Source organism: Anarhichas minor, unplaced genomic scaffold, assembly GCF_050575085.1.
Source record: "Anarhichas minor isolate MPS153535 unplaced genomic scaffold, ASM5057508v1 ptg000011l, whole genome shotgun sequence".
Classification (NCBI taxonomy): Eukaryota; Metazoa; Chordata; class Actinopteri; order Perciformes; family Anarhichadidae; genus Anarhichas; species Anarhichas minor.
This window is the reverse complement of record NW_027466457.1, coordinates 15,311,035-15,338,685: the sequence shown is the minus strand read 5'-3', so window position 1 is coordinate 15,338,685 and position 27,651 is coordinate 15,311,035. Positions and strand designations below refer to the sequence as shown.

Below are 27,651 nucleotides of genomic sequence, written 5' to 3'. Positions count from 1 at the left end.
TATTTGTGGTTGTTTTGCCCCTTATCGTAATTGTTGTGTCTCTTTGTGTCTCCTTACAGCTATTTTGCATGATTTTGTAGTCGTTTCGTGTCTCTTTGTAGTTGTTTTGTGTCTCTTTGTAGTCGTTTCGTGTCTCTTTGTCATCGTTTGTTTTGTTTATTTGTGATCATATTGTGTCTCTGTGGTTGTTTTGGGTTTATTTGTAATCGTTTTGTGTTTCTTCGTGGTTGTTTTGACCCTTTTTGTAGTCGTGAGTCTCTTTGTGTCTCTCTGCAGCAGTTTTGTATGTCTTTGTAGTTGTTTTGGTGCCTTTGTAGTCTTTTTGTGATCGTTGTATGTTTCTTTGTCGGCATTCTGACGTCATTTTGTAGGTGAAGGCCAGGGGTCCCCCTGACACATTGGGACCCTGGGCCTTGGCCAGAGGCCTGTTCGGCAATCCATCCATGCTTGCTGCCAAAAATGTATCAACATGCCACAACCTGATGAATATGAAACACACACACACACACACAGACACACACACTGAGTGATATGTGTTGAAATGTATGATATCCAAATATATGCATAGGATATACTGACTGTCATCATAAATACACATCAATCCTAATGTTGTGTTGATTTTCACATTACTTTTATTGTGTACTTTTGTATTTTGTTACTTTGGCAACAAGGTTCTTGAAAGACTTCCACGCCAATAAAGGCATTTGCCCATTTGAATTTGAGAACAGGAGATCATTCCGAGTTGGAGAAGAAACCAACAACCACAAAAACGCGATTAGCCTAAATGTCAAACGTTATGGGCACTTAAGGGTTAAATGTCTGGTAAAACCACCATGTATTATGCAATTAAAGTCAAGCAGCACGGAGGAGTCCTGAACCTGCTCTCACATCTGTTTATACTGGCAGCGGTGGTTTCGGAGTGAACCCTCTTCACACCGCGGCTCGTCAGAGGGCGGCTCTTTGACTGCTCTTTACGCATCATTATAAAAGCTTAACCCCCTCCCTCCGCGCGCTGTCCCGCTCCACCGCTGCGAGCCCTCAGAGTCTGGATCTATGTCGTAGATAGATGGGCTAGATGCCACACGCCGTTAGCCTGCAGGTTGCAAAGGTTGAAAGTTTGATTTCACATTATTTGCCGTTCTTCTTCCTTCTCCTCCTTCTTCTTCTTCTTCTTCCTCTTTGGGGCTTTGTTTCTCCTCTGCTCGAATACTGCGCTGACTTAAGCATTGGATATGTGCACACAGGATGATGACAACCCCTTTCCTCCCCGTAGAAGTAAAATAAAATAGGCTTTCACACACACTGGATTTACTCCTGTCGTTCCATATGAAGAAGCCAAAAGTAAGTGATTGTTTCTGTTTCTTTATGTTTGTTTTTTCTACTTGAGGAAATAAATCGTTTACGCTGCAGCGTGACGCAGGGCAGCTGGACACGTTGCTGCTGGTCTCAAGCCATCAAACTTAACCTGTCAAACGAGTAGTTTAGCCTTTTTCTTTCTTTCTTTCTTTCTATTTTAATTCGTATCAGGCTTTGAATTGGCTTTCAGAGAGATGGGCTCCACGAGCTGTTTTGTAGGAATGAACTGGATATTTGAGTGCCAGCGGGATCAAATCTGTTCCACTTCCCTTCTTGTGGAGTGGCTTAATTACCGAGCCGTCAAACCTGCTTTCCTTCACACATTTTGTAGCTTTTCTAAAAGAGAAAAAAAAATTGTCACCTGTCCAGAGTTTATACAGCGGGTCCACGCCTTCCTTATTCCGTTGTAAAGAGCGGCGCTCCCGATGCCTCCCCCCGATCAACATGATCATATTTTTGCTCATCTGTCACTTATTCAGTTAGTTATTCTTGAAATGATTTGTAATCAGGGCTGTGGTACAGGACTAGAGACTCACGTTACACCTATTTTATTTATACATCTAAATATGTATCTGTTTCACTGTGGAGAACAGACTTGATTGATCCACCTTTGCAGCCTGGCACAACTCACTGGTGCGTAAATTAAGCTGGCGTTAATCGGGTGAACTGCGAGGTCGGGGTGGCAGGATGTGCGTCTCTGGATATATATTCCCGTATGTGTAAGGTGGAACAGACCGTTGTCCATCTGGAGACGTCAAATACGTTTTTCATCCGGCAGCCTGCTTTTGCGGTCTGTCTGTTCTGTGAGGGAGCTCTGTGACCAGCAGCATTGACAACATTATCTTGGCTGACCCGAAAAATGTACAAATTGACGACTAATAGCTTCTTTCAAAGCTGCTCTAATTATTATCAAAGAAATGGCTAACATTTCTAATTTCTAACAGCTGTTGTCCTTTTTATTTTTATTTTATTTGTATGACTGGTATAGTTCTACATGAAAGGTTTGATCCATACCAGCAGGTGATCTCCTTAAGGCAACCAACTACTCTTAAAAAGAAAGAGCCTTTTTAATGTATCGAGAACAAATATTTATTTCTCTACCTTTAACAAACCTTGTGCACATGTACGTTTGGGATCCAATGTGAAAATAACCTCTGCCTCACTCTGAATGACAATTTAAGCACCTTTTCGATGACTTAATCAGATAAGAAATGAAAGAACATTAAATATAATAATAATAATAATAATGATTTATCGGGGTGTGTGTATGTGTGTGCGTGCCTCTGGGAATAAAAGTCTTTGAAGTTTCCTGGAGGAAGGGTGGGCATCTCTGCGTCCCTGCTGCTGTTAATCATATTCGCAGCAGAGTCTCCCTTTATGTTTTTTTAATGAAGTTCCACAGTAAGTTGTGCCTGGCTGCATCAGTCGACACCTTTCATCTTTTATTTACTGTCCTTTGCCCACAGCTCCTGCTTTCCCCACCATCACGTAGTCACACGTAGAACAAATAAGTAGTGAATCTGCACCAGGGATTCCCTGATCTGTTCTGACAGCCCATAAATCCGTGGGGCTGCCATCAGTTTTTTTTCAAACTGATGGCAGGACTGTCTTTGGTGTTTTGTAATAACCCAGGTATCTAAAGGTTTAGACCCACTCTTAATGAAGGGGACGACTAAAACAAGCATTCTCTGATGAGCTGTGGCACACGAGGTGAATGTATGAGAGAGAGTTTGTGTGTGTGTCTGTGTGTGTGTGTGTGAGAGAGTTTGCGTGTGTGTCTGTATGAGAGAGAGTTTGTGTGTGTGTGTGTGTGTGAGAGAGCGGAAGAGAGAGAGAGCGGAAGAGAGGAAGAGGGAGAGAGAGAGAGAGGGAGAGAGAGAGAGAGAGAGAGAGAGAGACTCGACCGCCACAGGACATCTCGTCACCAGTAGGGAGCGCTCGTTTTCTGACACCTGCACAGTGTCGGAGAGACCAGTCACTCAGGGCTTTGGGAGGTTTACAGAGATGTCACAGAGATTTGTTCTCATAGCTTAGTAATGGCATCAGGTCTACAGCAGGGAGGCATGGAGCTGACATGCTGCCTTGGTGTACTGTGAGCTCGCGGCGATGACGGTGATCCTGCTGCTGAATCAAATAATAACTTCCTTTATCAAAGTGGACCCCTAATTTAAAAGCCACATAAAGACATTGTTCACTAGACTTTCAGTGACTAACACCCTCTAATTGTCAACAGATGTATCATGGATTAAGGCTCATTTGTCAGTGCCGCACATCAAACAGACCCTGTGACTCGTGCTTTACTCACCGAGATGCATCACTGCCACGTTATTGTGTGTCGGCATGACTAGGCTCAATGTTCCCAACCTTCCACTTCAAGAATTTTTTTTTTTTTTTTTGTGGCTGCAACATTTAATTAAACATCGAAAACCTGTGGGTATCTTGGTTTGTTTTGTTTTGTTTTTGGACACTGCCAGACACTGCCAGAACCAAGGTTGTGCAGCAGTGTGTTATTTTTGTTTCATGAAATTGAAAAGGAATTGATTATGTAAGTCATGATAATATACACTTCTTCCATCTCAGTCAGATACTTAAGAGAGTGTCGTATTGTGGCTAAGCAGATGCATCAGCAGAGACTAGCTAACAAAGTGTTTTTTGTTTTTGCAATGTTGTTTCTTAGAACTTTGTTTAAGCAAAAATTTCATAACAGAAAATGCGATCTACTAAACTCACGGGTTCCCAAGCTGGTTTTTCAGAGTGTCATTGCTTTGTGGAGTCGCAGCCTAAAATGTTGCAGTTTTTTTTCTTTTCCAGAAATACTGGCATGCCTAATCCATAAAAGCAACAAAGCGGACATGGTTTGGGTTACAGGATTTTCCTCTGTCACGGAGGTCGGGCCTCGTGCATTTGACATATATTTTTTTCTGCAGCAGCATGATGATCAGTGTGCTGTTGCAGATCCAGAGAAAAACAGTGACTGCATGCCAATGCTATTGTAACCCTTTCTTAAAGCAGGTGTGTCTTTGGGTTAATGTATTCAGCAGGTAAGATCACCAAGAGCTCCTTGAAGTCCTCGTCTGAAAATGTGTCAGATGAGTGAGTGACAGAGGTTTTAGAACATATACCCATCAAGCAGGAGACCGAAAATACACCCGGGGAGAGTTTAGAAACAATGTCTTAGATCCCAGCACCATTAACTGCTACACACGGAGGTCTGTCAGTTAGAAAACTCCTGCAGGCCTTTTTTCAACCTGGCGTTCCAGTTTGAAATGACCGGTTGAATCGGTTCAGTAATTTATTAGATGTTGGTTCGGGCTTGTCTTCGTACACAGAGTGCCGTGAGAGGGTGTCATGTGAATGCGAACATTAGTGGGAAAATCGGTGTCATATGGATGCAGTACATGGCCAGAGCCAGGCTGGTGGGGTGTGTTCTGTGGGTTGGCAAGAAGTGTGAACATGAAGCCACAGTGAAACTTTCTTCAGAGGCAATTACCAGCACTTCACATGGCAAAACCTCTCTTTTTCCTTCCTCTGAACTCCAAGGCTGTGTCTCAAGTGACTCCCTATTTCCTACTTGGTGCACATTTTGCAACATATTCTTGAGTTTAAGATCAGAATTCATGCTCTACTTGGGGCCTTGCATGATTCATCAGTGTCTTCAACAGATGATCTGTCGTCCATAGTTTTACTATTGCAGCCGTTGGTTGCTGGAGAATGGGAAGGCAACATGGGCGGGAGATAATGGGGTGCAGAGCCTTGAACAGCTTTGTATGTCAGCGTGAGGATTCTGTACTCGATGTGGAATTAAACAGGAAGCCAGTGTAGGTTTAGCGAGATCGGAGTTACGTATATGTTGATGTGTAGCTTTGGTTAACGCCACACTCTCTGCTAGCACCTGCCTCATTGTCAGTCTCAACACAGATTAGAAAGAAGCAAGATGGCTCACTTGTCCATCTTCAGCACTGGAAAAAACAATTGCTGCTTCCGGAGTCGATGAGGAAAGTAGCTAACGAGTGAGCCATCTTGCTTCTTTCCCATGAGAGTTGTACATACTCGGGCAGGATGTATAGATCATGTAGCAAGTGACACGTTGTTGTTCCTGTGTAGCGTAAATGAGCTGATACATTATATGATAATGTGACATTCCTTTGGTGCATAGTCTTGTGAACTCGTTGACACTCAATTCAGAGTTTTTAACCTGGAGGCATCTCTGGAACAACTCTAAATTTATATGTGAAACACATTAGAGCTGGTTGTCAAACATGTCGCCAAGGCTTTGGTGATAAGATGGAGGTACTGGAGTGTTGGGCTACATTTTGATTTTAAGCAATCAGTCAGAGTGACAGGGAGGAGTGGGTCAGATAAGGCTTGTGTTCACATAACAGTGGAAATCTGGCCCATTTCTCCTCGTTATGTATCCGAGAGGAAGCATGTAAATAAGGAATAAAAGTAGGCTCAAAACTGAACCTTGTGGGACTCCATGTTTTACAGGCGCTAAGTGGGAACAACTGGCCCCCATGATGACAGATTGTGAACGAGCAGTTCCCAATACCTACAGAACCTTTTCCAATAAGTGACTGTCGAAGGCTGCACTTAAATCCAGGAGGATCAAAAAACATGAAGGCTCCAGAGTCAGCTGACATCAGGAGGCCGTCGCTTACTATTATTTCCGGGATGGGAGTGATAACAGCAGTTTTAAGTTTGAAAGGAAGGATACCAGTTGACGGGGAGTTGATGATGGTGGTGGTGGTAATGTGTGGGGCAAATGGCAGGTAATGGGGGAGGATCAAGGGAACAGGTGGTGGCCCTCACTGGTAGGCTTTAAGACTGTTTTTTTTTGTGGAGAATGGAGATTTGGGGTAACTGGAGCCGTCATTTATTAGTTTTGAATAGTATGATGACTTGGCAGCTTTTTAAGGCAGTGTTAAAGTTGATCTGATGCGGCTTGTATATTTGTATATGGTGAGTGCGGATGCAGTGCCTTCTTAAATGTAGTAAATACTGAACAAGGGAGACTTTTCTGTGCCCAGTGTTTTTCAAATCGCGCCACTGATTTAAAGCCGTGGCCAACATTGAATTCATTAAAACAAAGCAAAAGAGCCAACCATTGTCTGGTTGCTCTGTTTTGTGTCATCGTTAATTGAACAGCCTTGGGTTTTAGCGCTATGGTCTGATGGTCACTGTGTGCTCCTGGGAATTGTAATGGACATTTTCCACTATTTTATGACATTTTGTAGACTAAATCGTTTAGTTGTAAGTAAAAATAAAATAGTTACTGTTTGTTGCTTCCCCGGCCAACAAAAATCTGTTCGTAATTCTGATTTGAAATGTTGATCTCTGTTTTCGTTTTGGGGTTTTGCAGAGTAACCTCATCTTTCAGGGAGCTGTGGATTCAGCCCTCACACCCTTTCTGAATGTAATGTCCCCCAGAGGCTTAGGTATATTTACTTAAATAGGATTTAATGTGTTTAAAATATAAATATATAGCATAAATGGTGTTTTTTAGTTGATTTGGTTTCCCTTCTGTGCAGCACCCTGCTGTCACATTATAAGTCGTCTGGTGATGTAAATGACATCTGGAGCAAATTCCAAATGCTTGATTACCCCGTCCTTAGAGCAAAGAAACATGCAATTTTAAAAGCACATACGTGTGTGTTCTGGCTCTTTCAAATGCCTCGGGTCTGTGTGAATGGATATCTTTTACAAGCGCGAAGTCATCTTAAGCAGTGAGCTATCCCTGTGTGCCTCTGGCTCTGTTGGATGGGTTTTCCACATGATCGGTTGTTCCTCGAGCGAGGATGAGAGGCCACGAAGGACAGTTGATACAGAGGTTTGAAATCGGGAGGTTCACATGCATGCTTGTGGCTTTTGTCAGGACCACAGGACCACATTGCTCTAAGGCTGACATCTTGTGCAGTCAACTTACACTGTTCCTGTTAAGTGCTATTTTTGACAGTTGTAGCATGACTGGTCTTGTGAATAGTTATCTCTTAAACTGTGGCAGCCATAATTGGAAAAATCAGGAATTGTCTCATGGAATTAAATATTTGAGGAAGACTTCACTACCTGTTTGTATAACTTGACAGTTTTCAACCCTCAACTTTGGTGTGAACACTATTTAGTTTGTGCCAAAAGGTAGCTTATAACTGAATCTTACAGTCTGTTTGTTTGGCACATTATTTTCCTTCTTCCTTTATCCCCATCTCAGTCATGGCTGCATTCATTACCAAAAAAAACCCTGGCTTCCTGTCTTCTAACAGTGTCGAGCACTGTTTCTGATCAGCGTCACTATTCTTGCGCCTTGTGCGATAAAAGCAGACAGCATAATAGATGGTGTATTTGAATAACCACGATGAGCTTGTTAACATCAGTGATGACCGACCACAGTCACGCACATCCGGAGAGTAGAACTTTTTTTTTAACAGTTCAGCAATTTAATGATTCAGGAGTAAAACAAGGTAGAGTATAAATTGAGCTGAGCTGTGAGTGACAAGTTGTGAAGGTCACATCCGCAAAATGAATCTGATGGCGGGGGGGGGGGGGGGAGCACAGTTGCTCAACTCAACTTTCTTCCTTGTTGTCAAGCCAAATTCCCCTCTGTACATATTAACCAGATCTGTCCTCACAGTTATTTGTTGACATAGTAAGAGATGTGGCTATTATAAAGGGACGATAAGGGGATTATAAAATATCCCTTTTCCTTTCCAAGGAAAACAAGAGAGAACATGCAGTCGTCAAATGCACTTTATCTTCATCCTCCCCCTTTTTAAATTTGCTCTCAGTAGCAAGATCAGATTTCCGGCTTGACATCAGCGGGGAGACCAAAGGCCTTTAGGCGGGACGAACACAAAAGTGTGAAATACTCGTTGTTTTATAAATATATATCTGTCTGACAACAGATAATCCTCTGGAGCTAAGGGGCTATATTTCTGGGGTTACGGTGTAGCCAGCGGCTATTCGGGCCAAGACTTCCTGTTCTGTCCTCTGCTCGTTCTTTTTTTAATATCCGATGAGAAGTTGGAGTTGAGAGACAACGTGAACTGACGGATTGTTTCACAAGTGGCCATTTTACAAGCTCATTTTAGGACAATAAAAATCAGAATCATCGTCAGACGATAGCCGGTGGGATTCGAGATTGCGTTTCGGCCGAATGCGTTCCAAGGAAAGTATTCAGTACAAAAACAACAGTTCCTAAAAACCATATCGACCTGCAAATTAATCGCACAAATAAAAACAATCAAATTGATTTGGGTAAATTGTGACCGGCACTTTCATATTATTGAAAAACAGCAAATTTCCCAGTGAAAAAAGTTGACGTGATTCAATTAGACATTGGGACTCGAGTCTGGGAGACGGTAATCTGATTAAGCCACCCCGCCATCGGCACAAATATCAGGGGAGATTTTCCTCTCAGGAAATGTGGAATAACAAGATCTCACCGAGCCGAGGGACACTTACTGGTTCAAATGGGAATCTCGTGTGTGTTTCTCCTCTCGTTTTCCTCGGCAGACGGCAGCAGCTGCAGCCTGAATGTTTCTCAGATGCTAATTTGATTTACGCGTGAAGTAAGTGAGCTCCTGTCGCTTGAAAATCCAGCATAAGTCCAGTTATTGTGTGGAGGCTTTTGCTATTGTAGCGTCTTCGTTGTGCCGTTTGGCGGTCTAAGATAAGACATTTAACCAGTCATACTTTTAATACGTTATCAAGGTCGGTGTTCCCCAGTAATGTCTGAGTCATTGCAAGCTAAACTAGAGAATGAAGCTCTAGCGTAAGCTCAGTCAAGAAGACTACTCTTGTATGCTTGGATTTGTAGTTCATTTCGCGTACATCTGCCATTCCCTCCTCACGCATGCTCACTCATAATTTCCTTGCTTCCTTGCTTGTCATTGTTTGGGGCTGTCAATCATGAGATCAGCTGGTCTCTTCTATCCAATAGCACAGCGACACAGTTACATCGCTAGCCTATCATCTTACTGCTGTCTCTTTTAAATATGACGGTCTCTCTACCTTCAGTACGTTCATGCTGCTGTTACGCGCCCCTCCACCTCCCCATGTTCGCCCAGTCTTTGCAGACCCATCAGCCTCATCAGCCACCACCACCACCAGTGTCTGGACTCCACGGGTGGATTACTTACTGCTGCTCAGGGCAGATGCCCCTCGATTACAAATCTCCCTGTAGAGTCCAAGCGCCTAAGACTCTGTCAAGACTTTATCATCACATATCATCTGTTAATAATAAACAATTATCTTTTCTTCATCTGACTTGTCTCTCCTGATTGAAAGTACATTAAGATGAGAAACACTAATGCAGCCGTCTTTATAGTCTCACCATGATGCACTTTATGTTTGAATACTGAGGGCTCTTTTCTATGCAGTTTAGCCATTAAGATGTTAAATATTGACATGTGAATGTGACTAAGGTTCTTCCTGATGGCCTGTGACCGGGTGAGTCTTTACAGTGCAGTGTGGGAGAGAAACATGATTTTTTTTTTTTTCCCTAATCGGTAAACAGCATAAAGCAATATCTAATGTTGGCACCATTTACAAAGGACTGAATGATATAAACAACGTCATACACAATAAATATTGTAAATATTTTATTAATCAGGGGGATATAGTGTGGCTGGGAATGCTAAACACTGAAGGTTTATCCTTCTATGCGCAGAGCAAAGTCATGTTTAGAGACTTTGGCCCCCCAAAAAAAACCAATGAAAAACAAACCTCTGAATTTGAAACCTTTGGTTAACCTTAGCGTGGATCAACTCTAGAACATCTGGACAACAACAGCCACCCGGCATTTCATTCGCACGGCCATTATCATCTGCCATGTTTTAATCCTCACATGGGAACTCAGGTCACATGTCCAAATTCAAAACAATGATGTCGGCAAAAGATTAGGATAAAATACCCATCTCTGACAAAACAGGCTGCATCCTGCTGTGGACTAATGTCATGCAAGGACCTGAGTTCTGCTTTTATGAGATTATGTGGTTAAGAGGGCCCCGAGGCCTGCAGCCTGGAGAGCCTGTTCAGCTAATGATACATCTGCCTCAGAGTGTGGAGGAAAATTGGGCAGGGGGGGGTAATCATCCATAGCATCGATATGATGAGAGGGAGCCGGCCTTGAGTGCTGTAATGCACCTGACAATGACGGATAAGAGGGCTTTCGTTTGGAGGGTTACACCTGATTGTTCTACTCTTTTGGTTTGATATCAGCTGGTGCAAGAATAATGCTGCATTTACATCTACAGGCAAACCAGATATCACGTTGGTGGACGGGAAAGTTAGGGTGAGTCCGGCAGAGACGGCATTTACAACAGAATATTACCCAGCTCCCCCTCACTGCAGAGAGTTGTTCAAGTTTGCAATAGAATATTAAGCGATTGCTGCATTTTATAGCGACATGCATTTCCAGAATGATTCCATAAAATAGTAGACACTAAATATATATTTCTTTATGTATTTTATTCCATAGCCATGGCAACATATCGTCACTCGTTTACGGGTTTTTTTCTGTGCTGTCCAGAGGGTGTTGTCTGTCTTCCGTCTGATTCCATGTGAATGCAGCATAAAAATGGTTGATTTGCTTTATTAAGGACACAGAGGGCAGCATCGCTTTCAGTGTTCCAGATGGGGCCCGTTTTGGGGGCCCGTTTTTCCGCAATGATTTCTTTCCCTGTCAGTGCGGCTGTGACTTCAGTCTCATAAGGTCACTTTGAGAGCGTCGGGGGAAACATTCAAATGAGTGAGTTGAAGTCATCTCGCTTTTCACACTGGAGCCTTGCTGTTTATTGATATGTTTGGCCCAAGTTGTGTGTTGGGAGCTCATGAGCATTTTTTTGGATCCGTTTGTTTTTGCACAGGAATTATTTCACAGCGATATATTCCTGTTGAGATAAGGCGGCTCACGATAAGATAGGAATTATTGCTCTATTTTGCATCTAGGTTTTCGTTGGGTTCTTGGGTTTCGTACTGCATCACAGAACATATAGCAACAATAATGTTGTAAGCGTTGTGTGGATATGGGTTAACCTCAAGAAATATTTACTACAATAAAAACGGTCTGTAAGTTACAAGCTACATATGTATGTGACAAACAACATTGATATTTTTAAGAATGTGTCCAATTTCATTTACTGCTGAGTAGGAGAGACTCCTACACATCCATACATATAATTGTTGAAGCCGTCAATGTCATCATTTTGACATATTCTTACTCTTCTTTTAATAAAGCTTAGCACAATAGCAGAAAATATATTGAATACAATAATACGTGAGCGCTGTTTTTTTAGTGTCATGCATGGTGGCAAATATTTCCTCATGAACATTGGCTTTCTTCGTAGCATGTTAGCCAAGAAACCAAAATGCCTCCAGTAGCTTGCAAACCACCATCATTACAAGCAAAGTCGCACTTTATTTGATTTAATTGGATATTCTGCGAAAACCACGACTGAAGGGATTCATGGTATGCAAATCTAATAGTTTACAGCTACACATTTCGATGGATATAATGATTGCAAGCATATGATTGCACCCCTAATATGTTAAATTGTAATACTAACAGCTCAATGTGCTTCTATTGTTTATTCCCTTGAAATATTCAAATATAATCCAATGACGAACCATAAAAAATGTCCATATCTTGATCTAGACCAAACAAACACAAGACTTTCACCCAGGAGACCGCTGTTTGTGTCCCGTGTGAAACCAAGTCAGTTTATTTTACCTTAATTTTGCTACGTAATTTACGAGAGTTCCGTCACAAGCGTACCAAGTCCTTTTGTTGCGTAAGTAAACCTAAAAACTACGTAAGCCTACATTAGAAGTATATTTTGAAAAGACACTGTATGCATATAACAAGCGGAAACTGTGTTGAACATGAGTTTATGGTCTCAGTCGCTAGTTTTAAGTTTTCTTTGAAACAGCATGATGTTTATTTCGTAAATGATGGTCCAATAAGGAGCAAAATAGATTACAAAGTATGTTAGTATGCTGTGGCCATCTTGTGATTGACAGCTTGCTATCATGGTGTTGTCCGTGTTTCCGTCTTACAACTTTAATTCTTTCAGTGTGTTTTCAGATCATGAAAGTTAACGTATTGTCTGGCTGTTCAATGTTGGGTCGTACTTAGCTCCACCTTCTTGCAAAAAGCCAAAATAGCACCAGCCAAAAACCAAGATGGCGATGGCGAAAATACCAACCGCAAGGCTTCAAAACTGTAGTCCACAAAACAATATGGGTGATGTTGCGGTGACTGCATCGGCTTCTTATATGCAGCCTGTGGTTTTACAGGATAGAAAAAAGTTTTGCGAAGTCCAGCACGAGCCGTCTATTTGCAAGAAAGAGCCGAGGCAGCGGAGTGCAAGATCCTCGGTGGTAGGTCTGCTCTTGAACCTCCAGTGAGAAACACTAAAGGAGATTGACAAACAACTTCCTGAGGAGTACATTGAGTGTAAATACAACTTGTTAAATCCAATAAACAGTTTATAGTTCTGGCTCTCAGTTAGTCTGTCAACATCTCAGATATGTATTAATGGATTTCCATAAAACCTGGAGTACAAATCAGCCTTGGAGCAAAGAAACCATTAATTATACTGTGTTGGCAATCCAGATCTGGAAATCCTGCCATTACACATGTTTTAGCTATAACCCTAGGTCAGCATCGATGACATAATCAACTACGTCAGTAAAGTGTAAATGATACATCCTGGCGTGTTTTAATAGTTAAATTCAACAATGTAGAAAAACATAAAATGATGCACCCGGTATAATGCCGTTCGTAACATTTCCTCTCATCCATTTGAAGTCAGGTCTTTCATAATATCATGTGATTTTTAAACCAGCTAACTATCTTCCCACCACATTTTCCGAACATCTTTTCATGTTACAGAAGGACACTTCACAACTTGACAGCCCCGGTGAACTTTGAACCCCCCGACTTGTCATCAGAACCAGCGGCTCCTCTAACGTTAGTAGCGTTCAGCTGGCTTGTTTCATGGGTTGTGAATCTGTCTCGTAAAGACCCGGGGAATGCGGGCCGATCTCTCCGTCGTCACTCACACATCACGTCCTGCTGTGTATACTGCAGTGTTCACTTGGCCCTACTTGCTCTCTCAAAAAAAAAAAGCCACAGGGATGACCATGAGTTTTAAAAGAATAATGGCCGCCAATAGCTGCGCTAGCTACTTACAGCTGCTCTCAGCATGAAGCGTGCACATGTGTGCAGAACATGTTACCCCCCTTCACTGGCTTTACTCTCCATACTCTCAGCACATGTGGTTTTGTTGAACATGTTTTCTACAAAATTGAAAGAGAACCAATGTCTGACAGTGTGGGACCCACACGTGAAATGTCGAAAACAGGATCACACTGTAAGCGAGTGGCAATGCTCACCACATACACAACAGGTTTTCTGAGTTACGGCTCTTCTTCGTTGGTGTTTGGGCGTGTTTCAAGATCACAGGAGTCCTTCTGCACTGGATTCTGTCCAAACCTAATTACATGGTTGTTATTATTATTTTCTTGCAGTGATTTTCCAGCCAGTCTATATAGAATATCATTTAATTTGTTGTCTGTGTTGGCCACCACCGACTGAATCATCCTTCAAACAAACTTTGCAGGGGTGAAACCAGGTAATGCCGGTGTTTATTGAAATTCCCATTCAGTGAAACCAGATACTCTAGCTATGAAATAAGCATCCGGTCTGGTGCTTTGTCTCTATCTGGTGGCTTTTTCTAAAATGTCAACCTGCACCCAACTTAAGACACAAACAAAAAAAGTATTTTAACTCGCTGAATTGAGACAGAAAATTTGGAGTGTGAGATCCCATGAAGAAACCACATGGATTAGATCTGTCCATAAGGCTTCCATGGATCTGTAACAAGCTCCCCTATGTTGGACACTTTGATACTGCACAGTTCCTGACTGCTGATGCAGTGAGGAAGCACCAGTCGGCTTTAAAGGACACGAAAACAGGTCAGAGGCAGAGAAACTATCAAGAGGCATGAACTGTTTGTGACTGTTCGAGTCTGGAAGTTGTTAAATTACAATAAGTTCAAAGTATGTTTTGGAGAAGACAAAGTACCGGAATTTGTTAAAGATCTTTGGTGGTTTTGCTTTGCTTAACAACATATCCTGGACCTTAAGCGGCCTACTCTTGTTGTATCTGGAGCTTCTCTGATTCTATCCACTGTGTCCTGTACTCATGTGATTCATGACATGCAGGAGGGTGACGCGTATCTGATGAATTACAAGATACCCCACGCATTTGTCTTTTACTAATCCCTCATAGCAGAAGCTCGGTGGAATTGAATTACGTCCCATCTGTGCTTTTAAATGCCGCTTTTTTCCTTCGGCCTTTTCCTGCTGTTGATGGATCACTGTTCCATTCTCTTCCTGTTGTGGCTTCGTTTGACCAAATGTGCAGTAGCAGGAGGAAGGTGGGTGGCGGACTCTGCCTTGAAGATTTGACAATGACTGATCTAAATGGCCCAAACTGGCAGGGAAAGTGTTGACGTAAAAAATAAAGTACGAATGTAACTGTGAATGAGAAGCAACAAGCTGCTGCAAGAAGCACAAGCATGGTCATAAAACCCTTCTTGAATAAACTACAGAATGAAATGCTGCTGTACTGTTTGAGGTGCCTGAAGCTTAGACCTGGCTCAGCTCACTATTATAATGTTATCCGTCTTTGTGTAACACTCTAAAGCTTTGTTCGCCAACGAGGAGGTTCACTTTCAAGGTTGCTGAATTGTTTTTGGGTCAGGCCCTGGCTGGCCCTAATCTCTATTTAGAGGAGAATTGCAGTCCCATTGCATAATATGGTCAGACAGAGAAGAGGAAAGAGGTCAGCCAACTGAATGGCACCTGTTAATGTACGGTAAGCCAATGCTGCCCCATTAGGCAGTGAAATACCTGATCTTAAAGTTGCAGTTTCCTCGTGAACAAACAAAAGTTTTGTTTTCATTCCATATTTCCTTTAAAGGCATTATGTACAACAAATTTAACTGTGCTGAGTTTCATTTTCTTCCTCATAGAACGATGGCAAAGCTGATTTTTGAAAACACTTTTTAATCTGTGCATTGTTTACATCCAGCAGTCTTCCTCACTGTCTTTTGTTGGTGCATTACCACATTTGCATCATCATCAACTGCCACTCGTGAAAACATTGCTTCATACTGTTACTAGTGGTGAAAGGTTGCACAGAATAACTTTCTTTTTTTAAACATTTTCATTCAGCTTCATTCAAAACTGCACCATCCATCTTGCACATCTTTTAACCTTTCAGAACAGGATGGCTACCAAAGACACTCTAAGATACTATCATAGGCCGTGGTTACACTTTACAAGATCGGAAACTTTGTTTATTACCGAATTAGCGGAGCTTTGTTAGCGGCTGTTCTTCAACAAAACAAGTGAAGGGAAGAAGAGTAAGCTGCAAAAATAACAGGGGACTTTTATTGTGAAGAATGAATAGGACTTGTGTTTATCACTGAATTAGCGGAGATTTATTAGCAGCTATTCCTCAATAAAACACGTTTACTGATACTGCAGAGAGGAACAGTAAGCAGAAAAAAATAACGGGGGAGTTTTATTGTGAAAATTTATAGGAAAAGGTTTTACAGCCATTACTTTGACCAGGAAATATATCTGATCAGGCAGGTTGCATTGAAGTGTCAAGCGTGGACACGCACCCAAGCACAAAAGACTCATTGAAAAGACAAGTGTAACCACAGCGATGGATTACAGCATACTACCTACCGGGCCTTCATGCTGTAACTGTCAAACTGATTTGACTTAATATCTGATGAGTTGTAAACAAATCACTACATCTTCTGTCCCCGGGCAGTGCTGGCGGTGGAGCAAAATATGTCAGATTTCTCGACAATTCACATGCAGACCGTGACACCCAGATCATGTTGATATCTTATCATTTTTCCAAGTAACATCTGCCTGTCCCTGAATGTGTTTTTGAAGTTGAATAGTTTTGTATCACCTGCGTGTCACAACAACGCCGTGTTGCAACATGACATGTCAGTTATTTGACGTTTACCTTTCTCACGGCCTAAAGGTCTGCTGAGGAGCCAGCTGCATGACAGCAGCTGAACACAGCTTAAAAACTACTGGTCTGACCACTAACAGAATGGGAGCTGCCTTCATACCGTCTATTCACAGACCCAGTCTGGAAAAACACTTAGCTCTATTTGTTACCCAGCTCAGAATTTCTACTTAAAATACCAAATGCCCTTAACAGAGAAACCATTTCGACATGTCACAGCAAGCAAAGGACACTTGAGTGCAATGAAGCTATTGTTAATGTTAATAGTAACAATTGGCTTTTTTTTCTTGCTGTCAAGTCAAAATGTCTGCTGTAAAAATCAAAATCAAATAATAATAAAAAAGGCTATTATGTCTTCACATTCAAAACTTCCATTGGTGCACATTACAGTTTAAAGTGTCAATGCACTAAAAGAGAGCACAAACATGGATAGATGGCCTGTTATTTGCTAAGGACCTTTAATCTTTAACAGTAATTTAGGACAGACGCTGATCTGAAGGTTGGTCCATACCAAGACAATATTAATAAGTCACTTGCCTTCTTTTACAATGCTGGTGTGATATGACATTCTGCTTGCTTGTGAGATACTAGTGTGTCTTCATCAGACAATGAGCCAGTGGACTCAACTTATTTTATTTATTTTTTATGCCTACTCCTCTAAGTTGCTATACAATTGCTGTTTATTGCTGACTTGCGTGACAAAAGAAGCTACTTTAAAAGTTATGTCTCGGCGGAACACAGACACGATAACGTCCTTTTATCGTTTTCCGTTCAAAGTCCTTTTAAATCATTAACTATGAATGGGATATGAATACAAATCTCCACATATTCTTCAGAACAATGAGAAGTTTGTTGCATTTGCATCAAGTCGCGCAATATTACCTTAAATTATGCTATCAATCTCAGCTAACTGTGGCTTAGTGGTAGAGCGGGTCATCCTTTAATAAATACATCGACGGTTCGTCCATGTCCTTGGGCAAGACACTCAACCCCAAAATTGCCCCGAGGGCTGTGCCTACGGTGTGTGAATGGGTGTGAGTGCTCAGTTAGTCCTAATGGACAGTAGCACCTTGCATGGTCGCCCCTTTCATCAGTGTATGAATGGGTGTGAATGACATGTACTTGTATAGCGCCTTCCGACCACTCAAAGCGCTTTTACACTACAAGTCCATTTACCATAGTAGGCTTCATGCAAGATAACTCTTCAGTTACGACCATTAAGGTTTTGACTGTTGAATCATGCTAGATTACATGGCTGCCCTCTTTTTTCAGGTAAGTGCAAGAGCACCTCATAATGTCTGTGCAAGTCGCTGCTGCTATTCTGTATAATGTCAGCCCGTAAATGTGGTCAGGTGGTTTGGGAAGGCCAATAGCTGTTAGGTGTGGTCGAGAGTTTTACAGTCCTGTGTTGTTTGACCCACCCGCCATAAATTGTCTTTCTCCCTTTTTACACTCTGTCACTTACTCTGAGTAGCATATTGATCCGTATGTGTTTACGTTGCAGTCAGGACGGACTACATGGTGTACAATGAGCCCCTAAAAGCAAGAATAGCTTTGTCTTTGCACGCTGGATAACTTGCTTCAAAGGAATTGCCGGGCACAATGAGTTGATTATCATTTAAAGGAGATGCAATCGTGTCATATGTTGTTTTTATTATATTGAGAGGATGTGACTAATTGTCAAAACATCTTGTATTTGTCTTGTGTTTAATCTTCAGATTTGGATACGCGCCTGTGTCCATATACTGCTGTTCATCACGCTTGGGGTACATTCAAGTAAATTTGATGTCAACCCAGTGACAGATGACATCTCTAGACTCTCTGTTTTGGTAAGAACAATGCTGTAATTCATTATAACACTATCGCTTTACCATACAATGAGTAACTATCAGATCATAATCATGTCTGTCGCTATTAAATCAATTCTGTATCTAGAAGGATATTTAATGTTAAAATCCATATTCTTGCCATCTGCTTTATTGGCAAAGTTTACATGAATAAAGGTCAAAAGGTTAGGGAGTTCAAAAACATCTTGACAACAAGAAGAGAAAATCAACTTAAAGGAACAATGAGTAGGATTTGTCGGTTGCCAACCCCAGATTTACTCTCGTATTAGAATTAGCTTTGTCTGCTTTGCATTTCTGAGGCACTGTGTGAGCCATTTTTGTAGATTCCTCTTGGATACTTGCTCACAATCTGGCGCCTAATTGCTTTATTTGTATAGAGGTCGTTGCGTGCAGAAATGTCCCGGACTTCTAGTGGGTCATAAGTGATGATCGAGAAGGATTATTTTTGTGTGAGTTCATACATTGTTTTTTAGGAAAATCCTAATCCTTCTGCCTTTTAATAAATGTAAACAGCTCCAACAACAAAGTGGGAAGCAAACTTGCTTTGCATTTAGCTCTCCAAATTAAAGTATTTGTCCTGTTCTGGCAAAGAATAAGTGACTGTTTATCCACATGCTGCACAATTGACTTGCTGGTGTATTAAATTCAGATCATTATTTATTTGAAGTTCTTTTAATTCCAAACTCAGGTCTGCTGTTATTTAGAAATTAAATGCAATTTGTCTGCAATTTAATGTTTTTCTATTTTTTTTTCTTTTTACAGAGACAAAATATTCCTAAAGATTACAAAATTCCTGTACACTACGTTCCAAAAGAAGAGGTAATCCGCTCACAGTAAATCATGGGAAATAATACATTTCCAAAATGTTGTATTTTCACACTGCCAATTGTTTAACTTACAGTAGAAACCTTTGAATTTGCAAATGAGCAGATGTCCTTATTATTCATGCTGACACAAACTTTACACACAAGAAACCTCTGGTTACCTTTTCCTCAGCTACACCTTCACGCCAAACTCTGGCTGACCTTATAACGAATGTACAGTGTAAATATTGAGTCATCTGCCAAGTGGAGTCTTAACTGTAAAAGTAGCATCTGACTGAGAGGATTATTAGACTTTGGTGGATATGCAGTCTATTCAGAGCTTCCTTGTTGGTGTTTTGGTAAACCTGATTAGCACACTGTATGTATTTAATGACGATACAATAATTGCTCAATAATTGCAATATCTCTGCTCTTCTTCTTCCAGGGAGGGATGTGTTGGGTAAAATTAAACGTCTTCTACTTGGAGGAGAGTTTGAAAGGTTTAGCGCATAAGTTTGGAAACATTTCATCCAACAGAAAAGATATTAGCATATTCATCCAAATGTTCCAGGAACTGCGGCTCAACATGGGGTCTGTGGTAAGTTCATATTGTGGTCGTACCGTTATTAAACGTCTCCAATAACAGAGGGGAAACATAGTCTGTTGTTGTTGCAAAGTACAAATTTGGAGTGTTTGAAACTACAGTTTTGCTTTGAGAAAAATATCAAAAGCTGAAATCCATAAATTGTCGTCCTTTTCATATTATACTCTTTCATAATAAAAGGTTGTGCTTGATACTTAAGCTCTTATAATCTCCCTCTATATCTCACACAGACTTACTTCTTGCTCTCTTTCTCTCTCACACACATCAAATTTACTTTAAAACAGACTCCTACGAATCAAAGTTTTACGAGATTATGGGTCAACACGTTTCTCACTTGTTTCCTCAGTTTCGTTGTTGTCTGTCCTTTCACTCGTAGCTCTGAGGTGAGAGCATTTAGGCTTTTGTTTGTTTACAGTTTCTGTGTGAACTTCACAATAGTTGTGCAGAACAAAATAAGCATTTATAAGAAAAGGAAAGTCCTCTGTTTGGTGTCCAACACCCTTCTCACAGCCGCAAACCGTGACTTGAAACGTCCACTCCGTCAGGCTGATAACACCGCTAGACACACTGCTCGCTAATCATGCCATTAATAGCTTACTTCCTCCGCATGTCGACACTAGAAGCAAAGCATTATAATATGCAATAATAACTGCACAACAGCATTTTGAAATGCCTCTGTTTTTTGTTGTTTTTTTTAATTCAGGAGTAGTGAATGCTAGGAACAAACGTAGTAAAAGATACGCATCTTAAAACAGAAACGTAGTAGTGTTGATGGAGCCTGAGAAGCTAGCATGACTGGCAAACATTCCCCATAGTGCGTAACAGAAATGGCTGGCTTAGTGGTTGTTGGTGAGGTCAGTGTACTACTATACTACTACCAGTAGTATAGTCTGCTATATATTCCAAAGGCTCTTTCGCTGATAGTTGGTTACACTGTTATCCTATATACCTGCATATACCCTACACTTCTATAATGTCAGCCCTTACACACAATGATGACCCTAGAGTTGTAGAACCTGTTGTTGAGTTTTTGTTATTATATGTAGGTGATGTGACTAATGTTGAAACTTCTCTTTGTTTGACGTGTGTCTTTGCAGGAGCCGATCATGTATGATTTTGAGTGCCACTACAGGGAAGAGAGGTGGCAGACCGCGTGGTACTTTGACTTCGTCAAAGACTTCCTTATAGCTGCACAGAATAAAGAAGATTCAGATGACTGTGATCCTTCTCCCTGTCCCACAACACCATACACAGCAACAACAGAAGGATATTTAACTGGTAAATGTTTATTATATGCAGTATTTACATAAGTTGGCCTGCTCTTTGTGCTTGTTAACAGACTTTGTAGTTTGGCGACTTTGCATGTCGGTGGCACTTAATTGACAAAGAAAAAGTAACTTCAACTTGAGGTGTGACATCAAAGAAGTACAGCAGGTTTGTGTGTCTCTTGGTAGGCATCTGGTTATGACATCAATGATGATCAATCATTTAATATTCATTTTCATTGTGCAATCAGCTTTTTCTACCATTTGGCCACTGCATGCAAGACAACAAATATTTAGTCATAAATCAATCCAGTTACTTTTAAGAAAGAAACATGAGAATTAAATGATTTTTTTTTTTTTTTAATGACTATGACGAGATACTTTTGGGTATATTCACTGTAAAAATTGTAAAATAATCAACCAGGGGAGTAAATATAGACGTGCCGCAATGGTAGCCCCTGGAGTGGGTGGCCTGTAAAGAGAGTGGGCCCCACAACAATGTGCTGGACAGAGAAAGTGCCCTTGGGAGAGATTCGGATTACCACCTCAGAAAAACCTCTGTCTTCAAAAAAGACCTCACGTCAAATTCAAAATTACGCCATTTGCTATCAATGCCTCAAAAAGGCAGACCTATCCCCCTCATAGTTTTCTTTTTTTAAATCGTGTTTTAGGATATGGATTGTAACATGACATAAGTGTTGTCTTTTCCTTGTTTTAAAGGCTGCACTACAGTAAAGGGATGTAATATTCTTAATTTACCAGCCTGTTCTAGCTGTCCTATTATTTGTAGTAGTCAACTCCACAATATCGAAAGATATTGTAATTTTTGATTTTCTCCATATCGCCCAACCACAAAGATGATTTCTGGGTAATATGTATGTTGATGTTGTCCAATGTCAAATCTCTTATTTGATCATGTGACGAGACAATACGATGAACGGCAGCTTATCTCTATAAACAGATTCTGCATTCATGTGTGGAAAAGAGTTTGGTTTCTGTATAGTTTTGACCGATCACATGTTAGCAGGCTTTGGTTGAATGCAGGTAAAGTAAAGTAAGTCTTGGCCCAGATATCCGCCGGCTACACCGGAACCCCGTCGTCAGACCGATAGCCGACGTGTGTAGAGATAGTACGGTAGCTAGTTTAGATGCAAAATCTGTCGAAGCTGAGCAAGCAGTTGTGCTTTGCAAAGATAAAAGGGGCAGTAAGTAACTTGGACCCGTCATGATAGCGTGCACTGGTGGCCGTTGTAACTGTACTTCTAGTTACAAACTGAAAATCAACAGCTTTGACAAGAAATAATATAAGAATTTGCGGCTTCTTTCAGTTTTTAAATCAATGCTAAAACAGTTTGGACTGTTGGTTGGACAACGCAATGAAGTTGCTACCTTTTAAGAAGGATTAAATTGCCATTACTTGCTGCTCTTCTGTGTCCTTGCAGCTTTGTTTATGGATGGATGGATTAAGTTGCAGACTTGTTGGTGACTGCAACCTGGGGGAGAGCAAGTTTGTTGCTGGCGCCACTATTAACCCCATGGCCTCTTCCAGAATCAGCTGCAGATCATTTCCACCGCCTCGATCTTTTCACTGAGGGCTTTGCACACGGCAGCACTTTTATACATATTTTCCAACTTTGATTTATAAAACCTGCCAGTTTGGATTTATAGATGCTCGTTCGTTTGCACGTTTGATCACCTTTGGTTTTAAATTGTCAGCTGTAAACTGTGCAGACGTTTTATTTGAGCAAAGGAGGGGAGGAGGTTGACTGAGACAAGCTTATGGTTAAAAGAAAGAAAATAAGACACAGCTGTGATTTCTGACTCTCGCGGAGAAAAGCTCCGACATAACCTGTTGCGAACCGGCAAATCTCAGGCATTAACCTAGCTATTTGACATGTTTCATCCCCACAATGAACCGTACACTGAGCCCAGTGTTTGATGTACAGTAAGCCACGGGATGCTACAATAAAACAACAAGACTGGTAAAAGATAACAGTCAGACCAAGCTTTCTCTGGAAAGAGACTCTTGAGTGTGGATTTCTCTCCTCATGTGGCATGGGAGGGGCGGAGACTCAACATCAACATTGCATCTACATGGTGCCGATAAGTGGGATGGAGCCCCGTTTTGGGAAAGAACTGCTGTGGTTTTTTCACATAAATGATGATCTCACCAATCCGCTAAGACTATGTCTGCGAGACAGTGACTTACAGTTCAGATGGGGTTGGAATGAACTGGCCCGTGAAGAACCTGTAAGGAGAAAGATAAGATTGTTTGAATGGCTGCCAACAAGACATTCTACATGTGATCTGCGAAGGTTTAATAAATAATTCTGGGAACATTTGCGTAACATGTTGTCACATTGTGTTACTAATTATTGGTGCGTCTATGCTGACAGTTATGTATCTGTTACCTCGCTGTCAACGGGTTTTTAGGGAGCGTTTCTTTGGAACAGTCATTCCAAGAAAATGTGTTTACACATAGCTGAGATGAGACGCATGACAGATGGGGATATGCCAAAACCTCAGCAATCTGATGCTAATGACGTGTGTTTTTTTGGAGTTAACCAACTCTTTTATTGTTTTAAGTTCCAGGGTGCAGGACAAAGAGGGAACTATTGGTAGGAATGTAATATGTTTTCATTAGTGTATAATCATCCAAATCCAAGAATCGTTGGGTTTGCGTTGGTTATGAGCCATTTATATCGACATTGGTTGGACCGCAATGTTTCTACAGTAGCCCAGAATGGACAAACCAAACGCGTATTTACATTACCCGAAGGCCGCAGCAGTTCTCCGGCACACTTGTGAAACTGCGGTAACGTGAGTTTGCTGAATGCAAAACCGTGGTGCCGCCAGCCGCCGCCCCGAAATGCATTGCGTCTAAAGTAGGCGAGGTGAAAGTCCTGAGAGACGCCGCGGCGTTACCACGTTAACGGAGTGAGCGGAGGTGTGTTCAGTTGGAACCCCACCACCAGTTGCCGCTAAATCCTACACACTGGAACTTTCAAGTGATTTATTGTCCAAGTTAACAATTTAGGTCACACTTCCCTCTCATTATTTATGAGCCGGTCTACAAATTCAAACCAGCCACATTCCAGTTGACCTCACCCTGTTAAACCCCCGTCGCCCTCTTTGGTCTATTGTGAACGGGCTCCATTTAGGACAGATCTCTGGTGGCCGCGCCGAGAAGCATTCAGTCCAGGAACCATTATCTCTTCACAAGAACTTTGCAAGATAAAAACTGAAAACGGCCTCCGTGCTTAGACGGCCCATTGAGACACGGCTGAGTCACAGGACTGAGGGGAAGGTGTCCCCAGGTAGCGCAAGTGAAGAGGGAAGAAAAGGGCCGAAACCTGATTGTGTACGTGTTGATTACAGAGCAATCTTCCAATCTTCCCAAGAGCTTGGACCGAGTGGTCGGATTCGATGCTTTGTGTGTGTGAGTGAGTGTGGGGGGTTAAAAAGGCAGCGTTGACTCGACTTTTTAGCACCTGACAATGAAATGTTTTCACCATACGGCAATCACTAACTCATCTCTTTCTCCCCCCCCCCCCCCAGTATCACCACCGTCCAGCAGTGAAGAAACAAAATGTGAAACAACAAGCTGCAAATCACGTAAGTTTGCAATTCTCAGCATTTCAGACAAGTCAAGTGTCAGGTCTGTGTTCTGGTGGCAAATCCAGCCCAGCTGGTGTGTCAAAGCGGCAGCTTTTGCCGGCGACAGTATTTTGCCACATTCTACAGCAAAGCCAGCCCATTGCCCACGGAGCTGCTGTCACTTGAGTAATGGCGCTCTGCGGGGCCAATTCCTCATCACTGTATGTCTCATTTCTTATCTTGTCTGGCTTTCCTCGACCCACCTTGTTGAGGCCCTTGCAATTTGCCACATTTCTTCTTTTAAATAATGTGAATTATTTACATAGAAACAAAAAACTGTATGCTTGATGAAATTTCAGAATACTGTGAAGCGGTTAGAATAACATAATAGTGGCTCAGCTGAGCACTTTGTCTCGTGAAATGGAAGATGACTGATGAAAGATATGATTCTTGTATTTTTTTGTGGCCGTCTGGTGACTTGGTTTTGACAGCTTTTTAGTTTGACACCAATGCGACTCTTTTTTCACGTTGACGCGCTGAAGGTTTTCCGTGCTCGACCCAAATCTGAGCTTAACACGCGTGCTCACCGCCGTGGTTTTGTGACATCTGAACCATTTTTTGACGCCAATCATGCCAACATGAGATTCATAGAAACACAATCGGAATCAGAAACGGTTTTATTGCCGAGTGCGTTACACGTACAAGGAATTTGGCTTCCCTGTATGTTTAACATACTTGACAATAAAATCGTTATACAATTGTGATGTGGAAAAGGTGTTTGATGCTGATGGTCCGCTGTCCGCTGATTAAAACTTCACACCAATTGTGGAAATATAGACATTAAAAGTTAGATGAACAATGAAAGTGACACTAGAATGAGGTTAAAACAACCCCAAAATCTCCAACCTTACATGTTTGGGTCTAATTATTGTCAAGGGATAACAACTATTTTCAAAGTCTCTTGCATTATGATTTGTTACAAACAGTTTAAAGAGTCAGAGGGGAGGAAGTGATGTTTTTTTCCCCTGTTTTGTTTTTTTGTCCCAGATACTGGAACCCTGACTGATGTGGTGGAGCGAAGCCTTCTCTCCTTACTGTTCATTCCGCTCATAGCTCTGATATTCCTGCTTGTGTGGAAGGTGAGCTGACTTTTTACCCCCCGTCACTAAGCCGTTTCCTTTCCCGAGGCACTCCTGGTTTGTTAGTGGCCTGTTTTATTGTCGGGAGATACCGCTTTGTTCCATTGAGTTCATGACGAGCCGGCGTCAGCCTTTCAACTTTCTGCAGAGGATGTGCAGACTTTGTAGAGCTGAGTTATCTTGATTTTAGCCGGAACTGATTTCAAGACTTGGAATTTTGGCGTTAACAGTTATTTCCTAAAACAGGTCCGATCATGTAGGAACGAGGAGGATCTGCAACAGAATCCTGCAGAAGGTGGACTCTTCACGGGAACAGAAGTGACTGCACCTCCACTAGATGCTGAAATATCAGAAAAGTGAGCCGTTCTTTGATCGATTGGTCCTGTAGAGTAATGTTTAGATAAATAAGTAATAATATTAAAACAGGAGTTAAAAGCTAGCACATGACAGCTTGATCAGAAGAAGAATGAAATGACGGATATGCAGTGTAGACGTTATTTCAATAGTAAAACTGTGCACTCTTCAAACAGTGGATATATCCAGAATAACCCAGAGGATGTCATCAGGGTGTTTGGGCTTGAGGCTTGATCAAATTTGAGCTTGATAACATTTTTAACAAAAAGCCTGCACCGCAAAGAAAAAGGAAAAGATTTGGGGGAAAAAGGCCATTCAGCAGACAGGAGGGAGCCTAAAGAAATATGGTACTCGGCTGCATTATGGGAATTGATGAATCCTGCATTTCTAAGGAACTAAGGATATTTCGGCCTCTGCTGCTTCAATTTGGACCCTCCTTTTTCGTATTCTGTCTCTTTTGAGTCCCGCAACTTACATACTCAATTCCAGTTGCACCCCTTTAAAGGGGGCCCACATCACATTATAGTGCCGGGGGCTTTAATGTATTAATATATCACTCTGGCTTTGGCTGTTGACATAATAATAATATACCTGTTTTTGTAGATTTATCGATACCTGCAGGAACAGAACTGAACTCTTCATTCTATTGATTGTGTCCTTGCCAAGTTAAACTTTTATTTTGTACGAATTCACAAGCAGATCAATGAAGCACAGAAAGGAGAGCTTCTGACCCTGAGATTTTAAAGAGTCTTTGCTGATTCATCAGCCGTGTGGGAAGTGAAGTTCACTGTCTTGACATTTCTCTTTCTGTCCAATTACAGAAACATGTTGAACGTCATCGAAATAGTGTAATAACGCTGCTACCCTTTGATGTCCTTCAGCGTTAATTGGTGAGATTTCACGTACCATTTTGATAATCAAAAGCAAATCTGTCTTAAATCCTAACCTGGCAGCTGAGCTCTGAAACCTGTCTCCACACACGTTTCTCTCTCACAGGGCTCTACTCTTTTCCCCCTGTTGGTGTCCAGAGGGTGATGAGGAAAAACACAAAAGAAAAACAATGAAGCTGAATTCCATAGCGCGAACGCAGAAGGTAAACGGCTTGTTTTTGACTGCTCTCCAGATTAACGGTCACAGTTGCCGTGACCAAGATTCATCTGGAGGAACCACGCCTGCTACCATATGGATAAGCTTGCCTTTCTTGTAAGACTCCATTAACCCTGCGCTTCTGACAAAGACTAAGATTTAAGCAGAGCGTAACCCCCCGCCCCCCCACCTCACTCCCCAACTGGACTCTCACTGGCTCCTGAGAATCGTCCACCAGAAGCTGCTGCTCCATGAACTCTTTGGGGGAGGACCCCCACCCACACACTCCTTCAGCACGTTGCAACAGTCAGCCTGTGGTTCATCTCCAAACCAGCGGTGCAGAGAGTGACTGACACTGGTTATCTCCTGTATGAACTGAGGCATGAATTACTACCTCCGGTGACCCTCACGTTAACCAGTTCTTTAACAGCTCTGCGCTTTCCTCTCAGTCCGGGGTTTCCCTCAAGAATATAATGTTAAACATTGTAGTTACAACTTGTATTCACGTCGTCTGGTTTAGGCCTGTACCCACGGGGGTGTATGAT

At 41.8% G+C, this 27,651-nt stretch overlaps 1 protein-coding gene across 1 annotated transcript; it reads left to right on the top strand.

The window, feature by feature from the left end:
- The first annotated feature begins 13,556 nt into the window (after window positions 1-13,556).
- kitlga (kit ligand a) lies at window positions 13,557-26,872 on the top strand. Its single transcript, XM_076089800.1, has 8 exons — window positions 13,557-13,571; window positions 18,130-18,240; window positions 19,021-19,077; window positions 19,507-19,659; window positions 20,763-20,943; window positions 25,575-25,666; window positions 25,913-26,022; window positions 26,842-26,872. Exons 1-8 carry the CDS (start codon window positions 13,557-13,559, stop codon window positions 26,870-26,872), a joined length of 750 nt encoding a protein of 249 aa, XP_075945915.1.
- The last annotated feature ends 779 nt before the right edge of the window (window positions 26,873-27,651 follow it).

Bases quoted from the DNA above. Each gene is read 5' to 3' on its own strand.
- kitlga (XM_076089800.1), top strand. The intron at 19,078-19,506 runs GTAATCCGCTCA...TTCTTCTTCCAG, and splicing joins ACTACGTTCCAAAAGAAGAG to GGAGGGATGTGTTGGGTAAA. The intron at 25,667-25,912 runs GTGAGCTGACTT...TTCCTAAAACAG, and splicing joins TATTCCTGCTTGTGTGGAAG to GTCCGATCATGTAGGAACGA.